Below are 24,550 nucleotides of genomic sequence, written 5' to 3' on the forward strand. Positions count from 1 at the left end.
CAATAAAGGGAAAAGAAAGAGGAAATGAAACAAGAATTCCAGGAAGTATTTGAACTAATTTCATGTCCCACAACGGCTTTATTTACCACTGCTCCATAAAGAGGGTGGCTCACCAACCATTGGGTCCTTTACTGCAGAACCTCCTGTTTTCTTTCCTCTTGCCCCTACATACAGAACATGTGGGGGTGAAAAAGGAAGCCATTCAGAGTGTCAGTGACCCCCGGCCTATGGCTGGGCCCTGTGGATGGCTAAGACTGTGGTTCAGGAAGTCTGTCCCTTCATCAGAGACACTGGGCCCTTGTAGCTACTAGGAGAAGGTTCTCAAGAGAGGCTGTCTTCTGAGGACAACATCCGATTCTCAAAAGTTTTGTTTTTGTTTTATTGCAAATGTGACATTTTCAAGGGCTTGGGTTACTTCATTCCTTTACTTCCCAGAAGGAACCTGAGCCAGATTTGGACCTTAGTCTAGATGGGTTTGCCTTTGGGACAGTGGGGCACTTTGGTAATGAATGAGTGGCCAGCAGAGCAGCTGCCTGGACAGGGGGCAGAAACAAGCAGAGAGGGAGAATCTCAGGCCCAGCCCAGAACCTATTCTCGATGGACTCTCAGGCTCCTTCCAGAACTGGCTTTTGAATAAAGCTCTGGGCCCTGCTTTGACCCAGCCTCCTTACAGACCCTCAGGTCAGGCCCTATTAGCTTTTTCTAGACCCCCAGGTTTTACTTTGACCCTGCCTTCTAACACACCTCTAAGAACACTTTCTGCTTCTGCTTCTAATAGACTTCTCAGGCCCTGCCCTAACTCTGCATTCCAATAGGCCAAGGTCCTTCCTTGGCCCTGTAAGTGCCGTAGACACTATTCCTGCACTGGCCATACTTTTTCCTAGACCCCCAGAAGGTTTTCAAGTCTGCACTGAACTGCTTTGTGCTTCTCTATAAGCTTTCACTACCATGGGAGCCCTGAACATTCCAATCTAGGGGTTCTCAGCACATGGAGACAGCTTTTGGCAAATTCTCACATGTTACCACTTGCTGTTGACAACAGCTGCGAGAAGCCATCTTGGCAAAGATCCTCATGTCTTTGGGCAACATCCCAGAAAAGACTTTTAAAAATAGTATTTTATACTAACTCTCCCAAATGTGACATACCTAATTACAATTTCGGTTTGGTTGTGCTATTGATGAAACGGTCTATAAAAGGTGATCACTGAAAAAGGTTCAATAGTTGACAGGTTGCTAGGAGCAATATGTGTTTGCTCAGGTTGAGACTTTACACAAGGTTATGCTCAGCGATCACAGAAGCAAGCTAAGTTGAGCCACTGCTTAGACCACGCTCCTACCTTTATATCCTGTGGGTTGATTTCAGGATTTGTTTGACATCGCAGAGGCCCCAGAGTTTGAAGATGAAAAATGTAGAGGAGAAACTCATCTCGTGCCGAGAATGGCCAGCCCACTTCCAGGATGGTGTCACTGATGGTGCTGGGTCCGATATTGTGCAGCTGCAAGAAGGTGACACATTAGGAGATCTGGTCCAACTTTGTCTCTCACGGGTCTGTTTGGAAAAGCGTGTGTCGTTGGTGTTGACTATGGCGGTAGAACACAGAGTGCCCCCAGGCAGGGGGAGCTCTGAAATCACAGTACGTAGAAATTCAGGGAAGAGCATGAAGCAATTCTTATCAGAAAGGCTTGGGACCAGAAGTATTTTAAGCTTCAGAATACTCAGGGATGGGACCCAGTTGCAATCACAAAATTCCGTGATATTTCAGACACACCTTATTATGCGTAGCTTGAAGACAACTTTTTAGATCTTTTTTACTTATTTAAGTGTATTTGGGCGTGCACAGCCGCCTGTGCACACATGTGCCAGTGGAGGCCTGAGGTTGGCATCAGCTGTCTTCCTGAATTGCTTCACACCTATGTATTCAGATAGTGTCTCTTACTTGGACTCAGAGCTCACTGCTACAGGGCTGGACATAGCTGTTCAGCTCGCTCCAGGGATCTCCTGTCTTTGCTTCCTAAACCCTTGGATGACAAGCAGGCTGCCACACCCACATGGCAAGGGTCTTACCCATTGAGCCAACTGCCCAGCCCATTGTCTTTTTAATGTGCTTGCGCTTTGGCTACGGTCTGTCCCATGAGGCCAGGTATGGTATTTTCTTCTTGGAGCCTGGTATCAAAACAATTGGACTTTGTAGTACATTCCGATGTTTTTCAGATTAGAGAGGCCCCATCTGTACTCTGTGTGTGCAATCACTGCTATGCTTACCTTGAATTTATGTGAATTTAACGGTAGCACTAGAAATGCAATTTTAATTATAGGCTTCCAAAATGTAGTCATCCTTTCTTTACATTTGGAATTGGCCTCCTCCTGCCTGACTACTGGCTTGTCAATTGCAACCATATGGGATGCACTCTCTTTCACCCTCTGGAAAAAGGGCCATCCATCAAGCACCAAGGCCTGTCTGTGCGCCTTACAATTCTCTGCCAGTGAGTGTTTCAAAACTGATGTTGCTGTCATTAGCCATTCCCAGAGAAAGGAAGGCCACATCTCATGAAGACGAACATTTTAAACATGTGACTTCTGCTCAGAAGACACAGATGCCATCCCCTGCAAACACTTAGCACATTGGAAGGAATTATGAGTTTACACATTCTCTTTAAAATGAGTAGAGATCTTTGTGTCCCCCCCCCCGTTCTGACAATTACCATCAGAATCTATGAAGCAGTGTAGTTTCAGTTTTTATTTGATGGCCTGTGTAATTCACATCACTAAAGGAGCATGGCATCCACTGACACAGCATGTTATGAGACCTGAGATTAGTGTGTAAGAAATACTTGGTGACTGGGAGGAGGGATGGGGCATGATGTTTATGCTAATCCCAGAAGCAGAATTGCACATAAATGATTGAATCTGAGCATTTTTTCCAAGCTTTGAAGTTTTACCATTCTTAAGAGGAAATTGACTCCCACAGTTTCATAATGATTCAACAGCTTGCTATTGTCCCAGTGAAATTCTTGACCCGAGTGATGTTGGAAAAGGTGTCGGAGTCCATCCTCGACAGGGTTTGCACGGTCCAGGGTAGGGGGGTGTGGGGTAGAAATATTAGATAGGAAGAACAGAGATATGAAAGAAAAGGAACAAAGACATAGAATAGAATCTGGAGGGCAATCCAGTGAATACTGAATTTGCCTTCATTTATTTTCCATATGCTTATATACCCCAATCCAAAAGGGGGAAAGGCAAAATGACTACTTTAACATGATTCAACGAACAAGCAGAGCAATTACTTGCTTCAATATGTGAAACATCAAGTCACTATATTCTGAGTTAAGCATTTTGTTGTTAAGGCAGAACACGCAGTGACTACACCTTAGACCAAGCAACTGGTAGGCAGCCACTCCTTGGGTCAAACCATCTGTCCGTGAAAGAGCAGTAACAGGCTTGAATTCTCTGCCCTTTGGTCAGGGTGGAAGAGATTCATTTCTGTGGGCCAACTCAATATCCAAAACACCAAGTAAGCACACCCCAGATTAAGATATTTTTTGTTGCCACACCTTAAATTAGACCTCTTGTCAATAACCTTGAAAGAGCCAGAATAGGCTTAAATTCTCTGCTCTTCAGTCAAGGTAGAGAGGACCCTGTGGGCCCCTACAGACAGGCTGCCTTTTTGTTATCAGAAGAACCTAAGTTCAGGCCAGGGCTTCTGAAGGTGTAGATGAAGGAAGTTTATGCCAATACTGTTCTCCCCAAGGAGGAAAAGCTCAAGTTTGGGAGGGAGGGGGTCTTCATAGCTCTCTGTAATGGTTAATGTCAATTGTCACTTGACAGAAGCTAGAATCACCTGAGATACAGGGATTATCTTGATTTTGCATTGTTGTGGGAAGGGTTCTTATTCACTGAGTAGGTGGGACTTCCCCCCTGGTCTGTATAAATGGAGGAGGTGGCCAGAGCTTGCATTTCTCTCTGACTCCTGAGTGCAGATGCAGTGAGACTAGCCAGCCTCCTGCGCCTGCCACTGTGTCCTCCCTGCTCGCTGCCATGTCTTTGCTGCCATGACGAACTGCATTCCTCTCGGACTGTAAGCTAAAAGAAATCTTCTTCCCTTAAGTCACGGTTCTCAGTGTATTTTATCACAGCTAGGAAAAAGTACCTAAGGCACTCTTGTCACGAGATGAAAGCTATCTTCGGAAATAAAATGACTCCCACTGGCATTATGCTGTACCCATAGATCAATGCCTTGCTCATCCATCATCAGAGGAGCTTCCTCCTGCAGCAGATGGGAACAAATGCAGAAACCCACATCTGCACAATACGCAGAGAGTGAGAGACCTTGGAACACTCAATCCTAAATGGGATGTTTCTCTCCATCACACTCCCTCCCAAGACTAGGAGATACTGCAGAAGAAGAGGTAAAAAGATGACAAGAGCCAGAAATGGTGGAGGACCAAGAAAACAAGGGCTTCCAAACACAGCAGGATTGATCCACATATGAACTCACAGAGACTGGCAGCAAATAGTTCGTACATGGATCTTTGCCAGGTAGGATCCCAGCACTGAGAGAGGAAGTAGACACACGCTCCCATCCCAAACCCTGAAGCTAGATACTCCAATTGATAATCACAAATGAGAAATGAGTTTTTTCCAGTGGAGTCTCACTGGGTATGCACTCAGCAGTAGATGGGAAACACATAATGAATGCAATGGCATTTTGAAGTTCTTCGTCTCATAACGCTTTGTCAGGGCTTTTTTCCCCCCTTACAGGTCCTGTGTGTGTGTGTGTGTGTGTGTGTGTGTGTGTGTGTGTTTGTGTGTGTGTGTGTATGTTCTGGTTTTGTGTTTTTATGGGCTTTCTATGTGCAGATGCACATGTGTGTCTCTGCCTATATATGCTTCTGGAGTTTTTTCTTTGGATCTTATTTGTTCTGATTGTTTTATTGTATTATTATTTTTAAATGCCTGTTTGCATCCTAATGAGAAAGAGCAAGAAAGGGTATGGATCTGAGTGTGTGTGGAGACAAAGAGGAGCTAGGAGGAGTTGGAGGGAGGGAAACCATAATCAAAATATATTGTATTAAAACCTGCTTTCAATTTTTAAAAAAGAGAGTTGTGTTCAGAACAATTGGTTCAGAGGCACGGAGGAACAGAGGATGAATGGAGAAAGGATCTCAATTAGAGAGTCAATTGGAATTGTATTTTTCTGAAATTCCATGCTGGGTTCCCTGAAAACGAATTACTGCATGGCTGATAGCATTAACTTCAAAGAAAAACCTAAATAACTGCTAAATTAAGCTTCTGTCATACATTTATTGTTTATATTAAATTTAAATGTTTTAGGTAACATGTCAACAAGTGATCTCACTATTAACAGTTTAAGACTTTGTGTGGGAAAAGAACATCGGGCTCTTTTTGCAGGATGCTGTTTCCTCTGAAGACAGTTGACTAACCCATGGAGTATTTGGATCTCAGAATAAATCATTCACTTTCAACTTCAGTTATACAAATAAAAAAGTAAAAATCATTTTATCATGTTCTTGCCTCATAAATTATATCTATATTTTGGTCCAATAATGACTAATTAATGGAGTATTCTAATAGTACTTTATAGTTAATGACATTTAGTTTATATATAGGTAAGCTTAAGGACATCTGAAAGCATGAAAGAAATACAATCAAAGAAAATAGGCTTTTTTTTGATGCATAGGTTCTCCAAATATTAAGTGGAGAACAAATAAAAGTATTTTTAAAAGATCACTTAATAAGATAAAATGTTTCTTGCCCGGTAATAGATCTGACCACTGAGGACTGAGTGTCCATGTCTCTGGGTACTCAGCTGGGTGGCCATCAGCAGCCACTATAGCCATACTAGTGTATGGGTAGTTATTCAGCAGGGCACTCATGGACAGTCAATATAGCTATACCAGTCTATGGGTAGTTATTCAGCAGGGCACTCATGGACAGTCAATATAGCTATACCAGTCTATGGGTAGTTATTCAGCAGGGCACCATAGCCATAACAGCACAAGTTATAAAGTTTGGACCTTGAACTGGGACCTGAGGCTCTATGAATTTCTTATTAGTAAGGAGTACATGAATAAAACATCAAAAAATTAATACAGGAAATAACTTTCTTGGATTGAAGAGATGGCTCAGGAGTTAAGAGCGCTGGCTACTCTTCCAGTGGACCTGAGTTTAGTTTCTAGTGCCCACATGAGGTAGTTTACAACCACCTACGATTCCAGTTCCAGAGGATCAGATGCCACCTTCTAGCCTCCACAGGCACACATGCAGTGCATATATGTGTACACACACACACACACACACACACACACACACACACACACACACACGTAGGCAGAACCCACAATGCATAAACTTGATAAAATAATAATTAAAAAAGAAATAGATACCTCATAAATATGTTCCACCAAAGGACCGACTTCCTCCTCCTTGTGGGGCTCCTTTTCCGGTTCCCAGTTGTGGATGGGCAGAACAATCTGCGGAGGGTGGGACACTCTGGAATGTGCAATATTAGGTTGATTACTGATGAGCGCCTGCTAAGGATGTCTTCCTTGCATATTACTATATAGTTACACTGGTTCCAGAGGAAGCAAACTGCTCTCCAGTTACCTGGGACTATATCTGACACATGGCTAGACACTGTTAGTAAGGCGTGCCAAAATGACCGAGGGAATAGTGGAGACACAGAAGCACTGTGCGTTCTCATGCCCTGGCCTATAGTCCAGCCACATTTTACAGTCTTGTACATCTTAGACTAGGGAGCAGGGCAGAGCACATTATTGAGTGGACATGAACAATTCAACACATATATGGACATTTATAAAGCCTTCTATCCACTCTTTGTAAGTATGTGTATGTGTCTCCTGGCATAGAGGTTATGTAATCCCTGCTTTAACCCAGAGTAAGAAAGAGGATGTGTGTGTGTGTGTGTGTGTGTGTGTGTGTGTGTAAATATATCTAGGCTCCTGTGAAATGTATTCAATATCTAGATAAAAAAAATATACAGTTTCTGGTTAAAAATGTCTGCATAGACCAGTGGACACTCTGTATATATTCCTTCTTTGTAGAGTCTTTTGGTTCCTGTTCCTGAAGAGGGCAGAGCCAGACTCAGGACCAGGTAGAATCAAGTGTGATCACAGCCTAGAGTTGTCTTACAGACAGTTTGTAGGACAAGCGAGGCAGAACTAAGGATTGCCATCATCTACGTGCAAAATTAACTTAGCATTTCCAGTGTATACTTAGACAAACTTGATGAGTGAAATTTAGCTGTGGCATCCTGTGTACCTGCGTGTGTGCGGTGTGCGTGTGTGGGTACACATGTGCTTATAAGTACTCCCCTCTTCTGAAGTAGGTGGAGGCCAGAACTTGATGCTAAGATGTCTGCATCAATTGCTTCTGCACCTTATATTTGAGACAGGACAGCTCACTGAACTTTGCACTCACTGTTTTGGCTTTGCTGGCTGGCCCAGCAGCAAGCCCAAGGAGTCCCTCAATCTCTGCAGTTCTGTGTTGGGGTTGTGGGGTTTGCACAGCCACACACAGCCTTTTCCATGGGTTCTGAGGGTCCAAACTCAGATCCTCATTCTTACACAGCAAGGGCTTTTCCTTGAGCCACTCCCTGCCCCTGAAGTAGAATGTTAAAAGATACCACTTTCTAGAACTTTATTGAGAAAAGGTCTCTTTGAAAGAATATTCATTTTTTAGCTAAAGTTAATTTCAACAGAACAAATCCTTGCGTGGGTCTCAAATGCTGCTTTGGAAACATTCAGTAATTACTGCAACCTCTAGTAACCCCAGCATTTTTTTCTCTTCTAGGCTGTTCTATGTATTAAGTGTTTATTCCTCTTTCCTGTTGAATAATATTCTATGGTATGGTTTGTTTACCATTGACTCACTGGGAACCATCTGGGTTGTTTACAGTTTGAGGCTCTTACAAATAAATTTCTATAAACATTTATACAGAAATTTCTGTGTAAGCTTAAGTTTTCATTTTCTGAGAATATTTTTTTCTGGGATAAATAAAAATAGTTTTTCTATTGTTGAAGTTTGTTTGCTGTTGGGAACTTAAAAACTGAGGATTTGGTTATATGAAGTAAATTCTTTTAAAAATATAGTAGGACCTGTCTCCTATTTCTATTAATTCCAAATAGCAAAGAGCATCATTTATTGTCTTGAACAAGGTTGACTACCTGCTATGGATAGAATCCAACATAGGCTTTGGTTATTCATGGGTTTTTCTCTTATTAATTTTTTCTCTTATTATTTATGTATTCATTCATTCATTTTCTTGTGTGTGAGCATGTGTGTGTGTGTGTATGTATGTGTGTGTGTGTGTGTGTGTGTATTTTCCATGGCTCGTGTGTGTGTGTATTTGCCATTGCATGTATGTGTGTGTATTAGACATGGTGTGTACGTGCACATGCATGTGGGCATTTGCCATGGCTGTGTGTGTGCATGTGTGTTTGTGTATTTTCCATTACGTATGTGTGTGCGTGCATGCACGTGTGTATTTGCCATGGTGTGTGCATGTGTGTGTGGGTTTTTTTGTGTGTGTATGTGTGTGTATTTGCCATGATATTCCTGTGGAGGTCAGAGGATGTCTTGTATGATTCAGAACTTCTACCATTTTGGTTTTGATCCTGGGGAAAATGATTGGGTCCTTAGGCTGGGTAGCGAGTGCATTACCTGCTGCACCCTCTCGTGGGTGCTGCTGCTTCCTCTCTCGATACAGCCTACCCCACTGGATTAGTTTGAAAAGGCTGTGTATTCTGGGTAAATCTTCATGAACCTAATCTACATAGTGTTGCCACTGAAGGCTAAGCTTACTTAGTGCAGATCGGTGTTAAATCAACCCTTTGTCATGTGAATTGTTTGCCAACTGGCTCAAAGACCGGTTGATGCCATGTAGTAATGAGTCAAATGAAACAGTTCTAAGTACTTTTACCCCCTCCAAAAAAACCCTCTACTTAAGTTTATTTTTAAACTATTAAAACAACAACAAATAAAAATGGGCTTAACATAGAGCATGATAAAGCAGCTCAGAATAAACTCCAGTGACCGAAAGAAAATGAGGATTCCTGAAGGCTGACCGCAAAAGATCTTCCACATAGCAACTACTTGTTCCTTGAAGAATTAAATATTGGAACCAATGTTTTAAAAGCATAATCAGAGGACAGAGTTTTGTTATGCGATATGGCCAAAATGAACATTTACACTGTCAGAGAATAAACTCTGGTCAATTGTTGGACATTAACGCAACAACTAAAGCAGCTGCATCCACCCGAGAAACCCGGTTTTAATTAGCTGTTTGGATTATTGCCAATAAGGAATAGAAATTTCTTTTTTCACTGTACCCGATGGCAGAAATACGTGAGGAAACATTAATTCCCTAAGACGAATGTGTGAGAATGGAGTTACAGCCTTTCAATGCCTTGGAATTACTTATACATTATATGAAAAAAATTCCCCATTATATGAAAAAATTTTAATTTATTTACAAAACTTTAAACTTAGAATTACAAAGCAGTTAATATATGTGGTGTCATCATCATTATTGTTTTTATTATTATTGGTTTTGTAAGACAAAGTTTCTCTGTATAGCCCTGGTGCTCCTGGAACTTGCTCTATAGGTCAGGTTGGCCTCAAACTCAGATATCCATCTGCTCTGCCTCTCAAGTGCTGTGATTAAAGTATACACTACTATACCCAGCTTGGTTTCTATCATTTTGGGGTTGTAAAACTAAAATGAACTGCAGAGTATTGGGTGGCACAGATTTGCAATCCCAGATATCCACAGGCCTGTAATTCTAGCTACTCAAGAGTGGGCCAGCAGGACCAAAAGCTCCAAGGCTGCAGAGCAAGTTCAAGGCCCACTTTGAAAACTTGTGACTTCTGCCTTGAAAGAAAAAGTAGAAGGAAGCTCAAGGAGGTAGCTGTGTGGCTGGGCATTACTTAGCATACCCAAGGTCCGAGGTGCAGTGAACAACACACCCAACCCAAATAATAAACAATAAAAAAAAACTCTGAGATAACAGAGGAGGAAGCAAGGGTTCGTGAACACTAGTGACAATTCTGAAACCACAGGAGACAGCAGAAATGAATGCTATATTTTCTTCTCTGAGCTTTTAAAACAGTGGCTTTCTTTGAGAAAGAGAGAAGGGAATTAAATTAAAACTCAACAAAAATAAAACAATACTAACTCCTAACTCCATATCACTGTACTTCAAGTAAATCACTGCCCTTGAGTCAGATGAATAGGAAAAATTATAGAGCAAGTAAGAAAATAGATCTCTAAGGAAACCCACCATAGCAGCAATTTAGAATGTTGCTAAAGTCATTCTTTTGCCAAGCTTGTATGTGCATCTATGTGTATGTGTGTGTGTGCATGTGGGTATGAGTATGTATGTGTGTTTGTGCATGTGTGTGAGTGGTGTATGCTCGTGTATGTGTGCCTATGTATGTCCATGTATGTGGATGCCAGTGGTACTAGCAGGTGTCTTCATCTATCACTTTCCAGAACAGTTTTTGATATGGGTCTCTGACTGAATCTGGAACTTACTGACTGGAAAGGACTAACTACCCAGCATGCCCCACTGAGCCTCTTCTTTCTTCTCCTGCAGTGCTAAGATTGCAGCGATGCATGCCATACTTGGCTCCTTAGAGTAGGGACTGGGGATTGGGTCTTAGGTTGTCATACTTGCTTGCACTGCAAATGCTTTATTGACTGTGCCATCTCACTGGCCCTCGATTAAGTCACTCTTAAAGAAAAATATATAGTGCTAATATTTTTACAAGTAAAAAAAAAACCTCCAAAGATAGAATTTCGAGATGGAATTGGGGGCAGACACACACACACACACACACACACACACACACAGAGAGAGAGAGAGAGAGAGAGAGAGAGAGAGAGAGAGAGAGAGAGAGAGAGGAGAGAGAGACGGGGGTTGGGGAGGAGAGAGCAATATCAAATCCAGTAGAAAAAAACAATACAGAAAAGCACAAAATAGACGAGAAGGAGCAGAAGCAGAAAGAGATGTGTGGCCAGGTGCTGGAAGAATAGCCATCCTTCTCCTTGTTCCCCAGAACAAGGCAGTGATGGAAGAAGATAGGTCTAGCCCTGAGAGGCACAGTATCAAGAAGTCCGAGACTGTTTAAGTCTGAGTCAAGAGAGGGGAAAGAGAGCTACTTAGGCCCTTCTGAAATCAGTACTTTCTGCCCTGGGGGAGCAGAGAATTCCCAATGGGAGTTAAAAACCAAGAAACCCAGACTGTAAACCTCAGCTGGAGGTGGGCAAGAGAAGACAAGGGGCTGGGAGAGAGGATGACACTCAGGCACACATTCCAGAAGGAACACTCAGCCTTCTGAAGGGTGGGGTGTGTGCTCGTACTGAGCCTAAAGAGATGCTCAGAAGTTAGGAACACTTGGATGTAGGAATGCTTCCAGTACATTCAATGAATCTGGTATCCCTTGACACTCAAGAAAGAAAATGATACTATAAGAAAATGACAGATCAATACTTCTCATGAGCATAATAAAACATAAAAGTTACTAGCATAATTCTAGCCAATTCAAGTCTGGAGTATCTTCTCCAGAAACAAGCTTAGTTTAAACTTTCAAAACAAAAATTAAGCAGCTCACAATTTTCATGGACCCGTGGAGAGGGAGACAGAACCATTTAATCATCTTCATAGGCACAGGCAAAGCATTGGACAGAACTGAATAGGTATTCATTCCAGCGGTTCTCAAGCAAAAATGAACAAAACGTGAAAGGGAATGGCCAGAACGTGGTAAACAGCATCTATGGAAACCATAATGTTAGCATCCGGCTAAACATGAAAGACTGAACCACTGTAAGAACGAGAATAAAGCAAGGATGTCTCCTCGCACCACGTCTGTCCCATCATGAACAAGTGAGCCTAGTCTTTGCTGTAAGAGGAGAAAAACAAAAGAAGGACAGTCAACAAGTCCAAGAAGAGGTCTGGCCTTGGTCCTCATTTTCAGCACGATAATTTCTAAGATACAATATGGCTGCCAGAAGTGACAAGGTCTGAGACTTTGGACACACTAGATATTCCAGCAAGAGAAGTTGCTGTGATAGTGTCTAATCCAGAAACTTCAGCAGTGTAATTTATACGGGAGACTTGGTCGTATCATCTCAGTCAGCTTGGAGATGGATCACTTGGGTGGGTGGGCAATCCATCAATAACGCCTCTTTACAAGGACTAAGGAAACTTTGCCCCTGAGGCATAGGGCACGGCAGGCGGCACTCCCTGCATGCTGTTAAACACCAGTGTGGGGAAGTAGTAGGTCATACCCTCCAGACAAGGACAAAGAGAAGCCAGAGTTTGTCACTTGTCCAGGTCCTTCTTTATATCCTTCTTCCTTTGGTGAGCTCAATCTGATTTTCCCCCAGTTGTAACCTGTTTCTGTGAGCTTGATAGATTAGGACGGGATCTGTGAGCTGCTGTGTTAGACATGACAATGCTTGTGCTAACTTGCTCTCCATTGCTGTGATAGAACTTTCTGACCAAAGACAACTTTGGGAAGAAAGGGGTCTATTTCGGCCTATAGTTTCAGGTATTAGTCTATCACTGAGGGAAGTCAGGGACAGGAACACAATGAGAAACTGAAGTGGAAACCAGGAGGAGGGGGGCTGTTCCCGGCTGACTCACAGGGCTCACCATGGAGGAGGGCTGTTACTGGCTAGCTCACAGGGTTCTGCTCAGTCAGATTTCTTACACAGCCCAGACCACCTGCCTAGGGATGGATTGACATCCAAGAGGTCTAGGGAGGCTGGGCCCTCCCACATCAGTCATCAATCAGCCACTCACAGACATGGTCACAAGCTAATCTGATTGCGGCATTTCTTCAGTAGAGGATTCCTTTCCCCAGGTGACAGGTTGTGACAAGTTGACAATAAAAAACAAAACAAAACAAAACTAGGATCCGGTTCTTTTGGGGGATCCACAACTTTATAGCTGGCTAAATTTATGCATATACAGTTTGAAAAGTAAGAAGGAAAACAATTTTTGTTCACAGACAACATACATATGCAATAAAAAAATTCTAGGAAATCAACAAAATCCACTGCAACTTACATGCTTGTCAAAACATGAGGACATGTTCCCCCATTTCAAAACTTCCCATCCCTGTTATATGGCACAGCAAAATATCTAGGGCTAGACCCTTACATTTGAGCAAATGATTTGTTTTAAAAGTGTCACAGTAGAAAGATCTTCCTTGCTCTTGGATTGGGAGGATCAACATAGTAAAAATGGCAATTCTACCAAAAGCAATCTATAGATTCAATGCAATCCCCATCAAAATCCCATCAAAATTCTTCACAGATCTGGAGAAGACAATAACCAACTTTATATGGAAAAACAAAAAACCCAGGATAGCCAAAACAATCTTATACAACAAAGGAGCGTCTGGAGGCATTACCATCCCTGACTACAAACTCTATTACAGAGCTGCAGTATTGAAAACAGCTTGGTATTGGCATAAAAACAGAGAAGTCGACCAATGGAATCGTATAGAAGACCCTGACATTAACCCACAAACCTATGAACACCTGATTTTCGATAAAGGAGCTAAAACTATACAATGGAAAAAAGAGAGCATCTTCAACAAATTGTGCTGGCAAAACTGGATGTCAACCTGTAGAAGAATGAAAATAGATCCATATCTATCACCATGCACAAAACTCAAGTCCAAATGGATTAAAGACCTCAATATCAATCTGAACACACTGAACCTGATAGAAGAGAAAGTGGGAAGTACTCTACAACACATGGGCACAGGAGACCACTTCTTACGTATAATCCCAGCAGCACAGACATTAAGGACCTCATTGAATAAATGGGACCTCCTGAGACTGAGAAGCTTCTGTAAAGCAAAGGACACTGTCGCTAAGACACAAAGGCAACCCACTAACTGGGAGAAGATCTTCACCAACCCCGCAACTGACAAAGGTCTGATCTACAAAATATATAAAGAACTCAAGAAACTAGACCGTAAAAGGCTAATCAACCCAATTATAAAATGGGGCATTGAGCTGAACAAAGAATTCTCAACAGAAGAACTTCAAATGGCCAAAAGACACTTAAGGTCATGCTCAACTTCCTTAGCGATCAGGGAAATGCAAATCAAGACAACTTTAAGATACCATCTTACACCTGCCAGAATGGCTAAAATCAAAAACACCAATGATAACCTTTGTTGGAGAGGTTGTGGAGAAAGGGGTACACTCATCCATTGCTGGTGGGAATGCAAACTTGTGCAACCACTGTGGAAAGCAGTATGGCGGTTTCTCAGGAAATTCGGGATCAACTTACCCCTGGACCCAGCAATACCACTCTTGGGAATATACCCAAGAGAGGCCTTATCATACAACAAAAGTATATGCTCTACGATGTTCATAGCAGCATTGTTTGTGATAGCCAGAACCTGGAAACAACCTAGATGCCCTTCAAAGGAAGAATGGATGAAGAAAGTATGGAATTTATACATATTAGAGTACTACTCAGCAATAAAAAACAAGGACTTCTTGAATTTTGCATGCAAATGGATTGAAATAGAAAACACTATCCTGAGTGAGGTAAGCCAGACCCAAAAAGAGGAACATGGGATGTACTCACTCGTATTTGGTTTCTAGCCATAAACCAAGGACATTGAGCTTATAATTAGTGATCCTAGAGAAGCTAAATAAGGAGAACCCAAAGAAAAACATATAGGCATCCTCCTGAATATTAACCTTCAGCAAGCGATGAAAGGAGACAGAGACCCAAATTGGAGCACAGGACTGAAATCCCAAGGTCCAAATCAGGAGCAGAAGGAGAGAGAGCATGAGCAAGGAACTCAGGACCGCGAGGGATGCACCCACACACTGAGACAATGGGGATGTTCTACTGGGAACTCACCAAGACCAGCTGGCCTGGGTCTGGAAAAGCCTGGGATAAAACCGGACTCTCTGAACATAGCGGACAATGAGGACTACTGACAACTCAAGAACAATGGCAATGGGTTTCTGATCCTACTGCACGCACTGGCTTTGTGGGAACCTAAGCAGTTTGGATGCTCAACTTACTAGACCTGGATGGTGGTGGGGGTTCCTTGGACTTCCCATAGGACAGGGAACCCTGATGGCTTTTCGGGCTGGGGGGGGGGACTTAATTGGGGGAGGGGGAGGGAAATGGGAGGCGGTGGCGGGGAAGAGACAGAAATCTTTAATAAATAAATAAATTTAAAAAAGAAAAAAAAAGTGTCACAGTAATGAAAGGGGTGAAATGGTGGGCTCTCCAGCAAACAGGCCAAGAAGAAACAGATACTCAGGAGTGAAACACACCTCGGGCCTTACCTCACACTAGTCACAAAAGTTGCCCAGAAGGGAATTGTAAACCTAAACAGAAAGCTAAACATTGGAGAAGAGAAAGGACAAAGCTTGCTGTGAGCCCAGAGGGACAGTTATTACCCAGAGAGGACCCAACGGCACAAACCATGAAAAAACCTGTTGATAGATTTTCATTCTTTAAACAATGTTGTTAGGAAAATATAGAGTCAAATACATCACATGGGGATAAATTATTTTAAGGCCAGATACATGGCAAGTGATTTCCTACCCAGGACATGTAAGTGGTTCTTAACAAATCATTAACAAGACAAACAATTTCATAGTGAATGAATGGATGAAAGATCGAAGCAGATACTTCACGGAAAAAGGAGAGATTAGTGGCAAACAACCCTGGAAGAAATATACAGTACCATTAGTCCTTAAGCAAAGGGACTCTAAAATGCACACTTACTATACTAGAATGTATGTGTGTATGCGTGTGCATGTGTGTGCATGCATGCGTGCATGTGTGCGTGTGCGTGTGTGTGTGTGTGTGTGTGTGTATGAGTGTATTTTCTCACATGCTGGCATGGATGGGAGACTTGAGACTCTCTTGCATTACTAATGGGAATTCACAAAAGGCATGGCTCAGCCTTCAGCCCTTCCGCAAGGCAATTGGGCAAGCTCTTATAAACATGTATTTACCATATAACTCAGTAGTAGCTCCATTTGGGAAAACAAATATCCCAACAAAAACTTGTATGTGAATAGCCATAGCAGCTACATCTCAGTCAACCAACAGGCTCAGAGATTAAGGCTGGGCCACCCTGAAAGTGAACTTTCACCCAGTTCTTCCGGGAGTGAGGTTTGGTAAAAGTCATTTACAAGTGATTTGATGTCAGTCAGTAAAGTGAGTAGCACACTCTAGCTGGCCTTGAAATCCCACTTCTTAGCATATTTCTTCCATATTGTACCAGAAGATGCGCATGGAAAGTTCTAAAAATTAGGGGTGTGGGAGCTCCAAACGTTCATAGAATGAATGTGTGATGGTGGAATTTTACAACATAACACTCTTGTATCAATAAGCTGATGACTTACAAGCATAGGTGCTAAAATGGGCAAATCTCACAAGCATTTATGTGAATCAAAAAAAAACCCAACAAAACAACGCACAGTAGTGAGTATTAACAAGGTCATAGAATAAGCTTCAAAAGACTCTCTCATAGGGGGGATACAGTCGCTGTTACTGGGAGTGAGCTCCGGAGACAGATTGACTGTGGTTATAGTTTAGCTTCCAGTGTTTTCTAGTAGTGTTCACAACCCCCTGACTTATACATGGAGGGAATCAGCATAGTGAAATGGCTCTGCATGCAGAGATCCTGGAGGAGTGAGCACCAGCCAGGACCTGTGGAACGGAAGGCAAGCAGGATCCTGGAGCCCAAGGAGAATGTGGTTTAAAATACCAGTTAATGCTTTTAGCTGCTATTGGTCTGAAAAAAGCAGAATTACAGTAACAAAATCAATGAAAGCCGCTGCTACAACCCAATTTCCTTCTTCGCCAAGCAAGGTTTCCTAGCTGGGAGTCATTCAAAGACTTCCCTTGAGCTTCTCCCTCCTCACTCCTCTTCTCAAAGAATAGGACGGATGGACAGACCAGGATACAGAACGTGGAGTCATTGATGCTCGCATATATGCTAGCAGTTTTCCAAACTCACAATGAGATGGGCGAGGTTAAATGACCACCACGTTAAACAATTCTAGTGAAAGTGAGGATTTTCCTCCGGACAATCATACATCTATCTATCCAATTAGTTTCTCGTTAGTGGTATTCCTAGTTTGGTTACTAAAGTCTTGGTCTGGGCAATTTAAGTGACCTCTTGCTTTGATATCATTAGACGTAATTGTTTTACAAGGTTCATTTTGCTTGCTGATGGTCGAATGCTGAGCAGGAAGGATGAAAACCAGTAACTGAACTGAACATGAATGTCGTTTTGTCTAGCCCTTCATTGTAAGTCTTTACACACAAAAATTAAACGTAATGATGCACCACACTTACCCTCTTATTTCTACTTGAGCGACAGCGGTGATGTTGATTCGCAGACTCACAAAATTGCTGTCTGGATTGTCCTTGTTGGAGCTGAAACAGCGAAGACATGATTTCAGTGTACTTTCTCACAGTCACGAGAAACCTTCTGTACATCACAAGAGCAAACCACATTTCCAATTTCAGCACTTGGGAAAACCACAGCATTTATTCTACAAAATTATAACCACTTGTCCAGGGAGACGCTAAGGGCTTTGGGGATCTATAGAAAGCAATCAGCAGTCCCTAGGGTGACGCCTCATTTGAAAGCACAGTGGCGATGGGAGAAGCAAGTACCTTTTAGTTAGAATAAACCGAAGGGGCACTGAATGGCATTTGTTTTCCTGCTTCTACCTCAGACAAATTCTTTTGCTTCCCTACACATCATGCTCAGTGCCATTCAGATAGGAAATGACAGCTCAGTCAACTCTAGATTTTCCATGCTAATAAATGGAGACCTGGCATAAATAACTCAGAACATCTCATAACTGGGAAAACTTTTGGGCTTGGCTCTACAGTGCGTCACACCATATGCTGTTTTGTCGGCAATTTTTATCTTCCTTATGCTGTATTTCTTAAGTTAATGTTAATATTTAAATAAGTGTTTTATTATATTTATAAGTTAATACTACTATATAAAATAAGTGATTACAGTCATTTTACCCTCATGAGCTGTCCATGGCAAGGAACAAGAGGGATTAGAAGCCCGGCTACGGCATTGAGAGGCATGAGAAAACTGGGCATTGCATAAGCAAGTGGTTCAGAGGACATGGTGCTTGTGAAATGCTTCAAGAGTCTTGAGACAGTATGAGTTTCATAACTTCTCTTTGAATATGGCGGAATAATTTAAGTTTGCTGCTTTTCCCTCAAGCAAATAGGATTAATTATCAATTATGAAACTGAACTTTGCTTAAAAGGAAAATTAACTAGAACTCCCAAGAGGCTAAAGCAGCGCCTGGTCCTTGGATATAGCTGCCACCCACACTTCATGCCCCCTCTGTGCCTTCACTGAAGTCAGAGATGGAGCTATCACTTTGGGTGGTGGTTATAGCCAGGTTGGTAAGAAGGGAGAGCCTGCCCTGTGGTTCTCATGAGTGCTGCTTGGCTTCAGTGGGCAAGCTCTCTGTGTGAAGATGGCCACAGGGTAGATTTGCATGAGTGTTCTGATGCTCTCCCAGCCATGGCTTGGGAAAGGAATCGATAAAATCCTGCTTCCAACTAGAGAAAACAGGGTTGTTTCCAAAGTGCCTTTGAAAAGACCTTGTTGGTTCTATTTACTGAGGAGACAGCTTAAACTGCCAACACTGGTAAAGATGCAACTGGCAGATGTCAGGCTCATTCCCTGAAGGGAACATCCCCCTGCTAAGCTTGTGATGGAATCTACAGGAATTCCCCCCCCCCCCCAATTAAAGTTCCATCTCCAACCACTAATTTCGCTATTACCACATCTGGGGGGAAGGCTTCTTTATCCCTTTAAGAAGAAAGCATTCAAAAATTCAACTACTGGAAATTGTCTTTGAACTTGAATTTAAGATGAGTTGCAGAGGATGTTTTGATTTTTTAATCACATTTATTTATCTATGCACTTATATATGTGTATGTGAGTATATGTGTGTGCCACAGCACGAGACTGGAGGTTGGGGAAGAACTGTAGGAGTCAGTTCTCTCCTTTAAAACCAAGTAGGTCCTGGGGAATTGAACTTGGTCATCAGGCTTAACAATAAGTATCTTCATCTGGTGAGCCATCCTCCCTGACCGTCTCCTTTGAAATTCAGCGAGAGCAGAGGCTGACATAGCTCAGTCCTCGATTGTGTAGTGAGCATAGCTCTTTCACAGTATGCCAGTGTGGGTCACTTTGCACTGTGGCAATGCTGGCAAGGTTCCCGGCAAGGAAGGATCTGACTTGCTATATAACTCATACGCTTCCTTGACATCTTTCCTGGAAGGAAACTTCCCCCACTAATACCATAGCTACATGCCAACAAGCAACCCATCATCATAAGACCCTGAGTTATTTATACCATCCCCTTAGTTCCACAGAAGGAATGATGAATTTCCCTTCTGTAACTATAACCCATGTCACATAAAAAAGACATTGTTTTTCTCCTTATTAATACAATGCCATTTCCTATTGACTTCTGTTTTCCAATATTCCTTCTTTATACTCTGGCCTTTGGAATGCCAGTGAAGACATTATACGTCACTTAACCATGACTGAGAAAGCAACTTCCAGGATGCTCATGAAGGTGTATATGGAACTGTGTCCTGCACTTCAGGGTGGAGAGATCATTTTATGCAATTATTTGGTAACAGGAAATACTTTAAGTGAATTAGTGTATGAAACCAGCCTACTTTCTGACTTTAACTTGTGTAAAGGGGCATTCATTGTGGAGCACGGTAATCAATACATGGAAGAGTGCAGACTGTGTAGCATTTGACCTAATTTAGTTTTTGTTTGAACACATTTAACTTGAATGCAAAGCCACCTCTGTGAATCCTTACATCTTTGCAGTTAGCTAGCAAAGCATACAGATCAACACCTTCAAATACGTTAGTATTTGTTATGAAGGTGTCCTCAAACTCTTTTATTTCCCAAATAAATTGAAAATTTTGTCCCTGATCCACAACACAGTTTTTTTCTGAATTTTTATAATTTTCAAAATAATATTACAATTGTCTTGAGCAGAAGTGGAATATGATCATGACTTGATTTTAGAAGAAGGCACATACATGCTAACCATGTTGTTCTTTCTGATTCCGCCATATCTAACCCTTCATCAATGGATTCCGTTTTTATAAGAGGAGCGTCTTTCCACACATGACAAAAGGCCTCATACTTGTAGCGCAAGGCTTTAGACCTATGAAGGATCAATGACGTCAACAATGATGGGGAGACACAGAAACCTCAAGTGCTTTTGTCTAAGGTGACATCAGTGCCCACACTTTAAAATTTAAAACTTGGTAATATGCACTCACAAGATTTTAAAAATGAAAAATCTGGGGACCCAAGATTCACCAGAAAAAAACACTTAATTCAAGAAAGTGAGAAGCTAATTAAACTAATTACAATCAAGAAGCTAATTAAGGTGAGAAAGGAGCCTCTGAGCCAGCTAGAAGGCTTCCTTTCCCTGGAAAGCTGCATCAAAGCTTTGGGTGGGGGCAGGGAGAGGGGGTGGGTAACTCATTTAGATTTAAACAGTTAATTCTTATCCTAAGATTTTTCTCAAACCTTTAGTTGATGTAGGTATTAAGGAAGTATTCCACCATACAGAATAATTATCATAAAACTTATCATACTCTAATATCTGTCTTATAAGATATTAAGGTAAATTACATAGTGTTTGATAACCAACTAATAAACACCAACTTTACAGCCTTTTGCATGGTTTCAGCAAGGATTCCACATGGTAGGCAGAATATAAATAATAATTGGAAGTGCCCATGAGCCATCTATATTAGTGTTTTATTTTTTTAAGATTTTTAAATGCTTGACTGCAAAAGAAATCCATTTGGTAGGGTATCTTGTTAGATCTATATTTCTCAATAAGGAATCATTCATGTACAAGACTATTGTACTGCATTATATATTAGTTATATCATATTATATCTATTTCATTCCATTTTCTTTTCTTTTAATATGAGTCTAGAACCATTTAATTGATTCCATTACAATGCACTGAAGTTTGTATCTGAGAAAACCCAGTATGCATGCTTCATTTCTCTGGAAGTCTTCCTGCTCACGACATATTTCTAGTCATAAAGGAGCTAACAGAATAGAAAATGAAAGGGCAAGGCCATGGCCAGATCTCTAGGACAGGTGGGCAGCTGTTTGCATGACTACTAGTTACTAGTGAAGGACCTGGACCTCACACAGGATTAGGTCATGTTGACCTGCCACAGAATGCCACTCACACCATCCAGAGTCTGAGTCCTTCCTGAACATTTGGGAGATGACAAGATTTCACTTAGAAGATGTATTTTCTTCTCCCAGATTGCCCCCAGGAATGAGCTGACTGCCTGCTGAGTGCAGAGTGAGGTTAGGTTTAGTACTTTCCTCTCTGTAGTGTAGCCCAGAACAGTCCAGAACAGTCCAGTACAAGAGTGCTGTGTCCAGAAGGAGGAAACATGAAGGTGAATCAACAGACGCAGGGAGCTATTCAAGACACAATCTGACTATTTTGCATTCTGGCCTTAATCTCTTTCAAAATGCAAAACAACAACAACAACAACAAAAAGGTGAAATAATTGAGAACAATAAAGAAGAACGGGGTGGTGAGAGTCTAGATTCTTATTCTAGGAGAATTTTTAATGTGCAGGTACTTGGCAGCAGGGTGCATATTAACCACGCATCTCTTCATTCATGGGTGCTGTCAACAAAGTAAGCATTTAAAAGTCTAACCTTCTGACTTGGAGATCGAAGTTAATGCTCGTATTTGTTTTCTCAAGACGAGGAACAGCAAATCGGAGGCCCAGAGAAAGCTAAAAGCAAAACACAACACACATGGGACACAAAGGTGTTTGTAGGAGGACCTTATACACAGCGTGACAGTCCCACCTTAGCCATTCCGCCACTCCACTCCAACACCACCACAGCCTTCCATCCCCCACTCTGGATGACTGGGAGGTAAGAGGAAATCTGCTAGGAAACCAGAGGGCCTAGGAGACTCAGTTCAATACACACTTTGGCTCTCTCTACTTGGCCTTGTTGCCTGTCTTCTGCTACCGCTCTGATGTAGAACTTCTAACAACACAATATAGAAGATTTAGAGAACTGCGGTGCTTCTGTTTAATGGATGCAGTGTAGCTGTAGGGATCACAGCTGTGATGCCAATGCAATAATGCATGTGACAATTCTAATATAGTGATGCTCAACCAAGAATGATGGTTACAGAGTTCTGTGTGCCGTGTATGTTAGCTATGGTCTGGGAAGTCCACACAAGCAAAATTATTATATGTTTAAGAAGACTGGGAGTGTACTATAAGGAATATTGCAGGAGAGCATGTTGTAGTCAGGTTGTATTGTAAGGAATATTCCAGGAGAACATGTTGCAGTCAGGTTGGGGTTATGGTTGTGAGGATTCCTTTGTCCTTCTTCATTTTCCAAATTGTGAAAAGTGCTCCTGAAAATAGGTTTGCAAGTGGAGAACAGGGAGCCCATGGGGAATCGGGATGAGGAAGTGAAAATGGAAGCTATTGTATATAAGGAACACCCTCTGTAAACCATGGTGCTACATGGTTGCCCAAGCAAAGTTCTATGCCCTGTTTGCCTTATCTCAGGGACACTTATGTTGACGTATTCCAATCCAATAGCTGTCAGAGGATTAGAGCAACAAAGGCAGAGCTGGGATTTCAATCCCTGTAAGGCAGATTCCAGAAACAGCCCTTACAGCTATTGCATTGTGCAAATGAAACCAGCAACAGAAAACAATGTTATTTAATCAGCAGCAATGACCTGTGATAATTTGTCATAACTCCTCCACCCATGGTCCTTACCTTAATGCTGTATGCATTAGCATCATTTTGTGCATATATGTTTGTGTGTGTATTCTCATGTATGTGCATGTGTATATGGAAGCCAGAGAATGACAGAGACCTCTCTTTCTATAGCTCCCTACCTCATCACCTCATTTCTATTACTGTTTTAGTTTGACAGATCTCTCACTGAACCTGGGGCCCCAGAGATCTTTTTGTGTTACCTCCTAGAACTTGGTTTTAGGTTGTTCCGAAGCACCTGGCTGGGGAGAGTATACGAATCTTGATTATAAAACGTGTGCAATGCTTTAATGGCCCAGTGAGGAACTGCTTTACAATTTCAAATGTGTCTGTTTTTGTTGGACCTCTGCATATGCTCTTCTCTCTTCTTCAGGAGATTTTTATCTTTACTTTGTCTTGCATTTTCTACTTTAAGAGCTTCTGAAAACTTAGGCTTTGTAACTCAGGGTAAGAGAGGTAATGAATTGGATGTTGAATGGCCTAAGACAGGTAAGCGTTCCTTTCTTATCCTCTGTCTCCATTATTATTCTTTTCTTACACAGCCTATGATGTTGCTAATATCAGTGCCCTGTTTCATAGGAATACAGTGTTTCCATATTATCTTATCAGGTGTTTGCTAAGTAGCAGACTTATGGTGGTACACCAAGAAGGATGTGATAAAAAAAATGTTGAAAGAATGGGAGTGGGAGTGTATCCTTGTGCACACATGCAGTCATTGTGTTGAAGGCTGCCTAAAGTTAGTCCTCATACAGAACAGTCCATATAGTGCTATGGGATTCCCTTCTGTATGCCGTGAATACCACTGGTTAATACAGAACTGTCTTGGCCTGTGATAGGGCAAAAGAGTAGAGATAGGCAGGGAAAACTAAACTGAATGCTGGGAGAAAGGAGGCAGAGTCAGGGAGAAGCCATGGAGCACTGCCGGAGACAAATGTGCTGAAACTTTGTTGGTAAGCCATGACCTCATGGTGGTGCACAGATGAAGGAAAATGGGTTAAATTAAGATGTAAGAGTTATCCAATAAGAAACTAGAGCTAATGGGCCAAGCAGTGATTTAAGTAATATAGTTTCTGTGTGATTATTTTGGGGCTGAGCAGCTGGGAACCAACAAGCAGCCCCTCTCCCTACAACAATACAATATAGAGTGAAGACAGACAAGACCTGTCAATTTCCTATAGGTAAGCATCCAGCAGAGGCTGGAAAGATGATGACTCAGCAAGTAAGAGACCTTGCTGCTCATTCTTCTCTGGCCCCTGTGAACCATCCTACACATGTGGCATATACCCATACATATAAATAAAATAAAATTTAAAATAGTCATAGATCAAAATGTGTGTCACTTTTTTCCTTTGGAGAAATTTGCAAATTATGAACCTTATTAGCACATAAAAACTATTTTATAGCATCATGGCATCTTCTTGTTTACATGTACATGTTTTTTACATGTAAACAACTTTTCTCTTTAAAAATCAGAAGTCAGCGCCTTTAATCCCAGCACTCGGGAGGCAGAGGTAGGCGGATCTCTGTGAGTTCTAGACCAGCCTGGTCTACAGGAGCTAGTTCCAGGACAGGCTCCAAAGCCACAGAGAAACCCTGTCTTGAAAAAGCAAAAAAAAAAAAAAAAAAA

General features: G+C 41.8%; 1 protein-coding gene across 1 annotated transcript in view; it reads right to left on the reverse strand.

Moving 5' to 3' along the window:
- Itga8 (integrin subunit alpha 8) overlaps window positions 1–24,550 on the reverse strand; it is a 178,005-nt gene that overhangs the window by 42,297 nt on the left and 111,158 nt on the right. Inside the window, exons 22-25 of the mRNA XM_075970501.1 lie at window positions 21,830–21,909; window positions 17,404–17,484; window positions 6,406–6,511; window positions 1,338–1,496 (exon numbers count right to left, since the gene is read on the reverse strand). Of these exons, the coding sequence (XP_075826616.1) occupies window positions 1,338–1,496; window positions 6,406–6,511; window positions 17,404–17,484; window positions 21,830–21,909 (426 nt within the window). The remainder of the gene's footprint in view (window positions 1–1,337; window positions 1,497–6,405; window positions 6,512–17,403; window positions 17,485–21,829; window positions 21,910–24,550) is intronic.

This window comes from Microtus pennsylvanicus, chromosome 4, assembly GCF_037038515.1.
Source record: "Microtus pennsylvanicus isolate mMicPen1 chromosome 4, mMicPen1.hap1, whole genome shotgun sequence".
NCBI lineage: Eukaryota > Metazoa > Chordata > Mammalia > Rodentia > Cricetidae > Microtus > Microtus pennsylvanicus.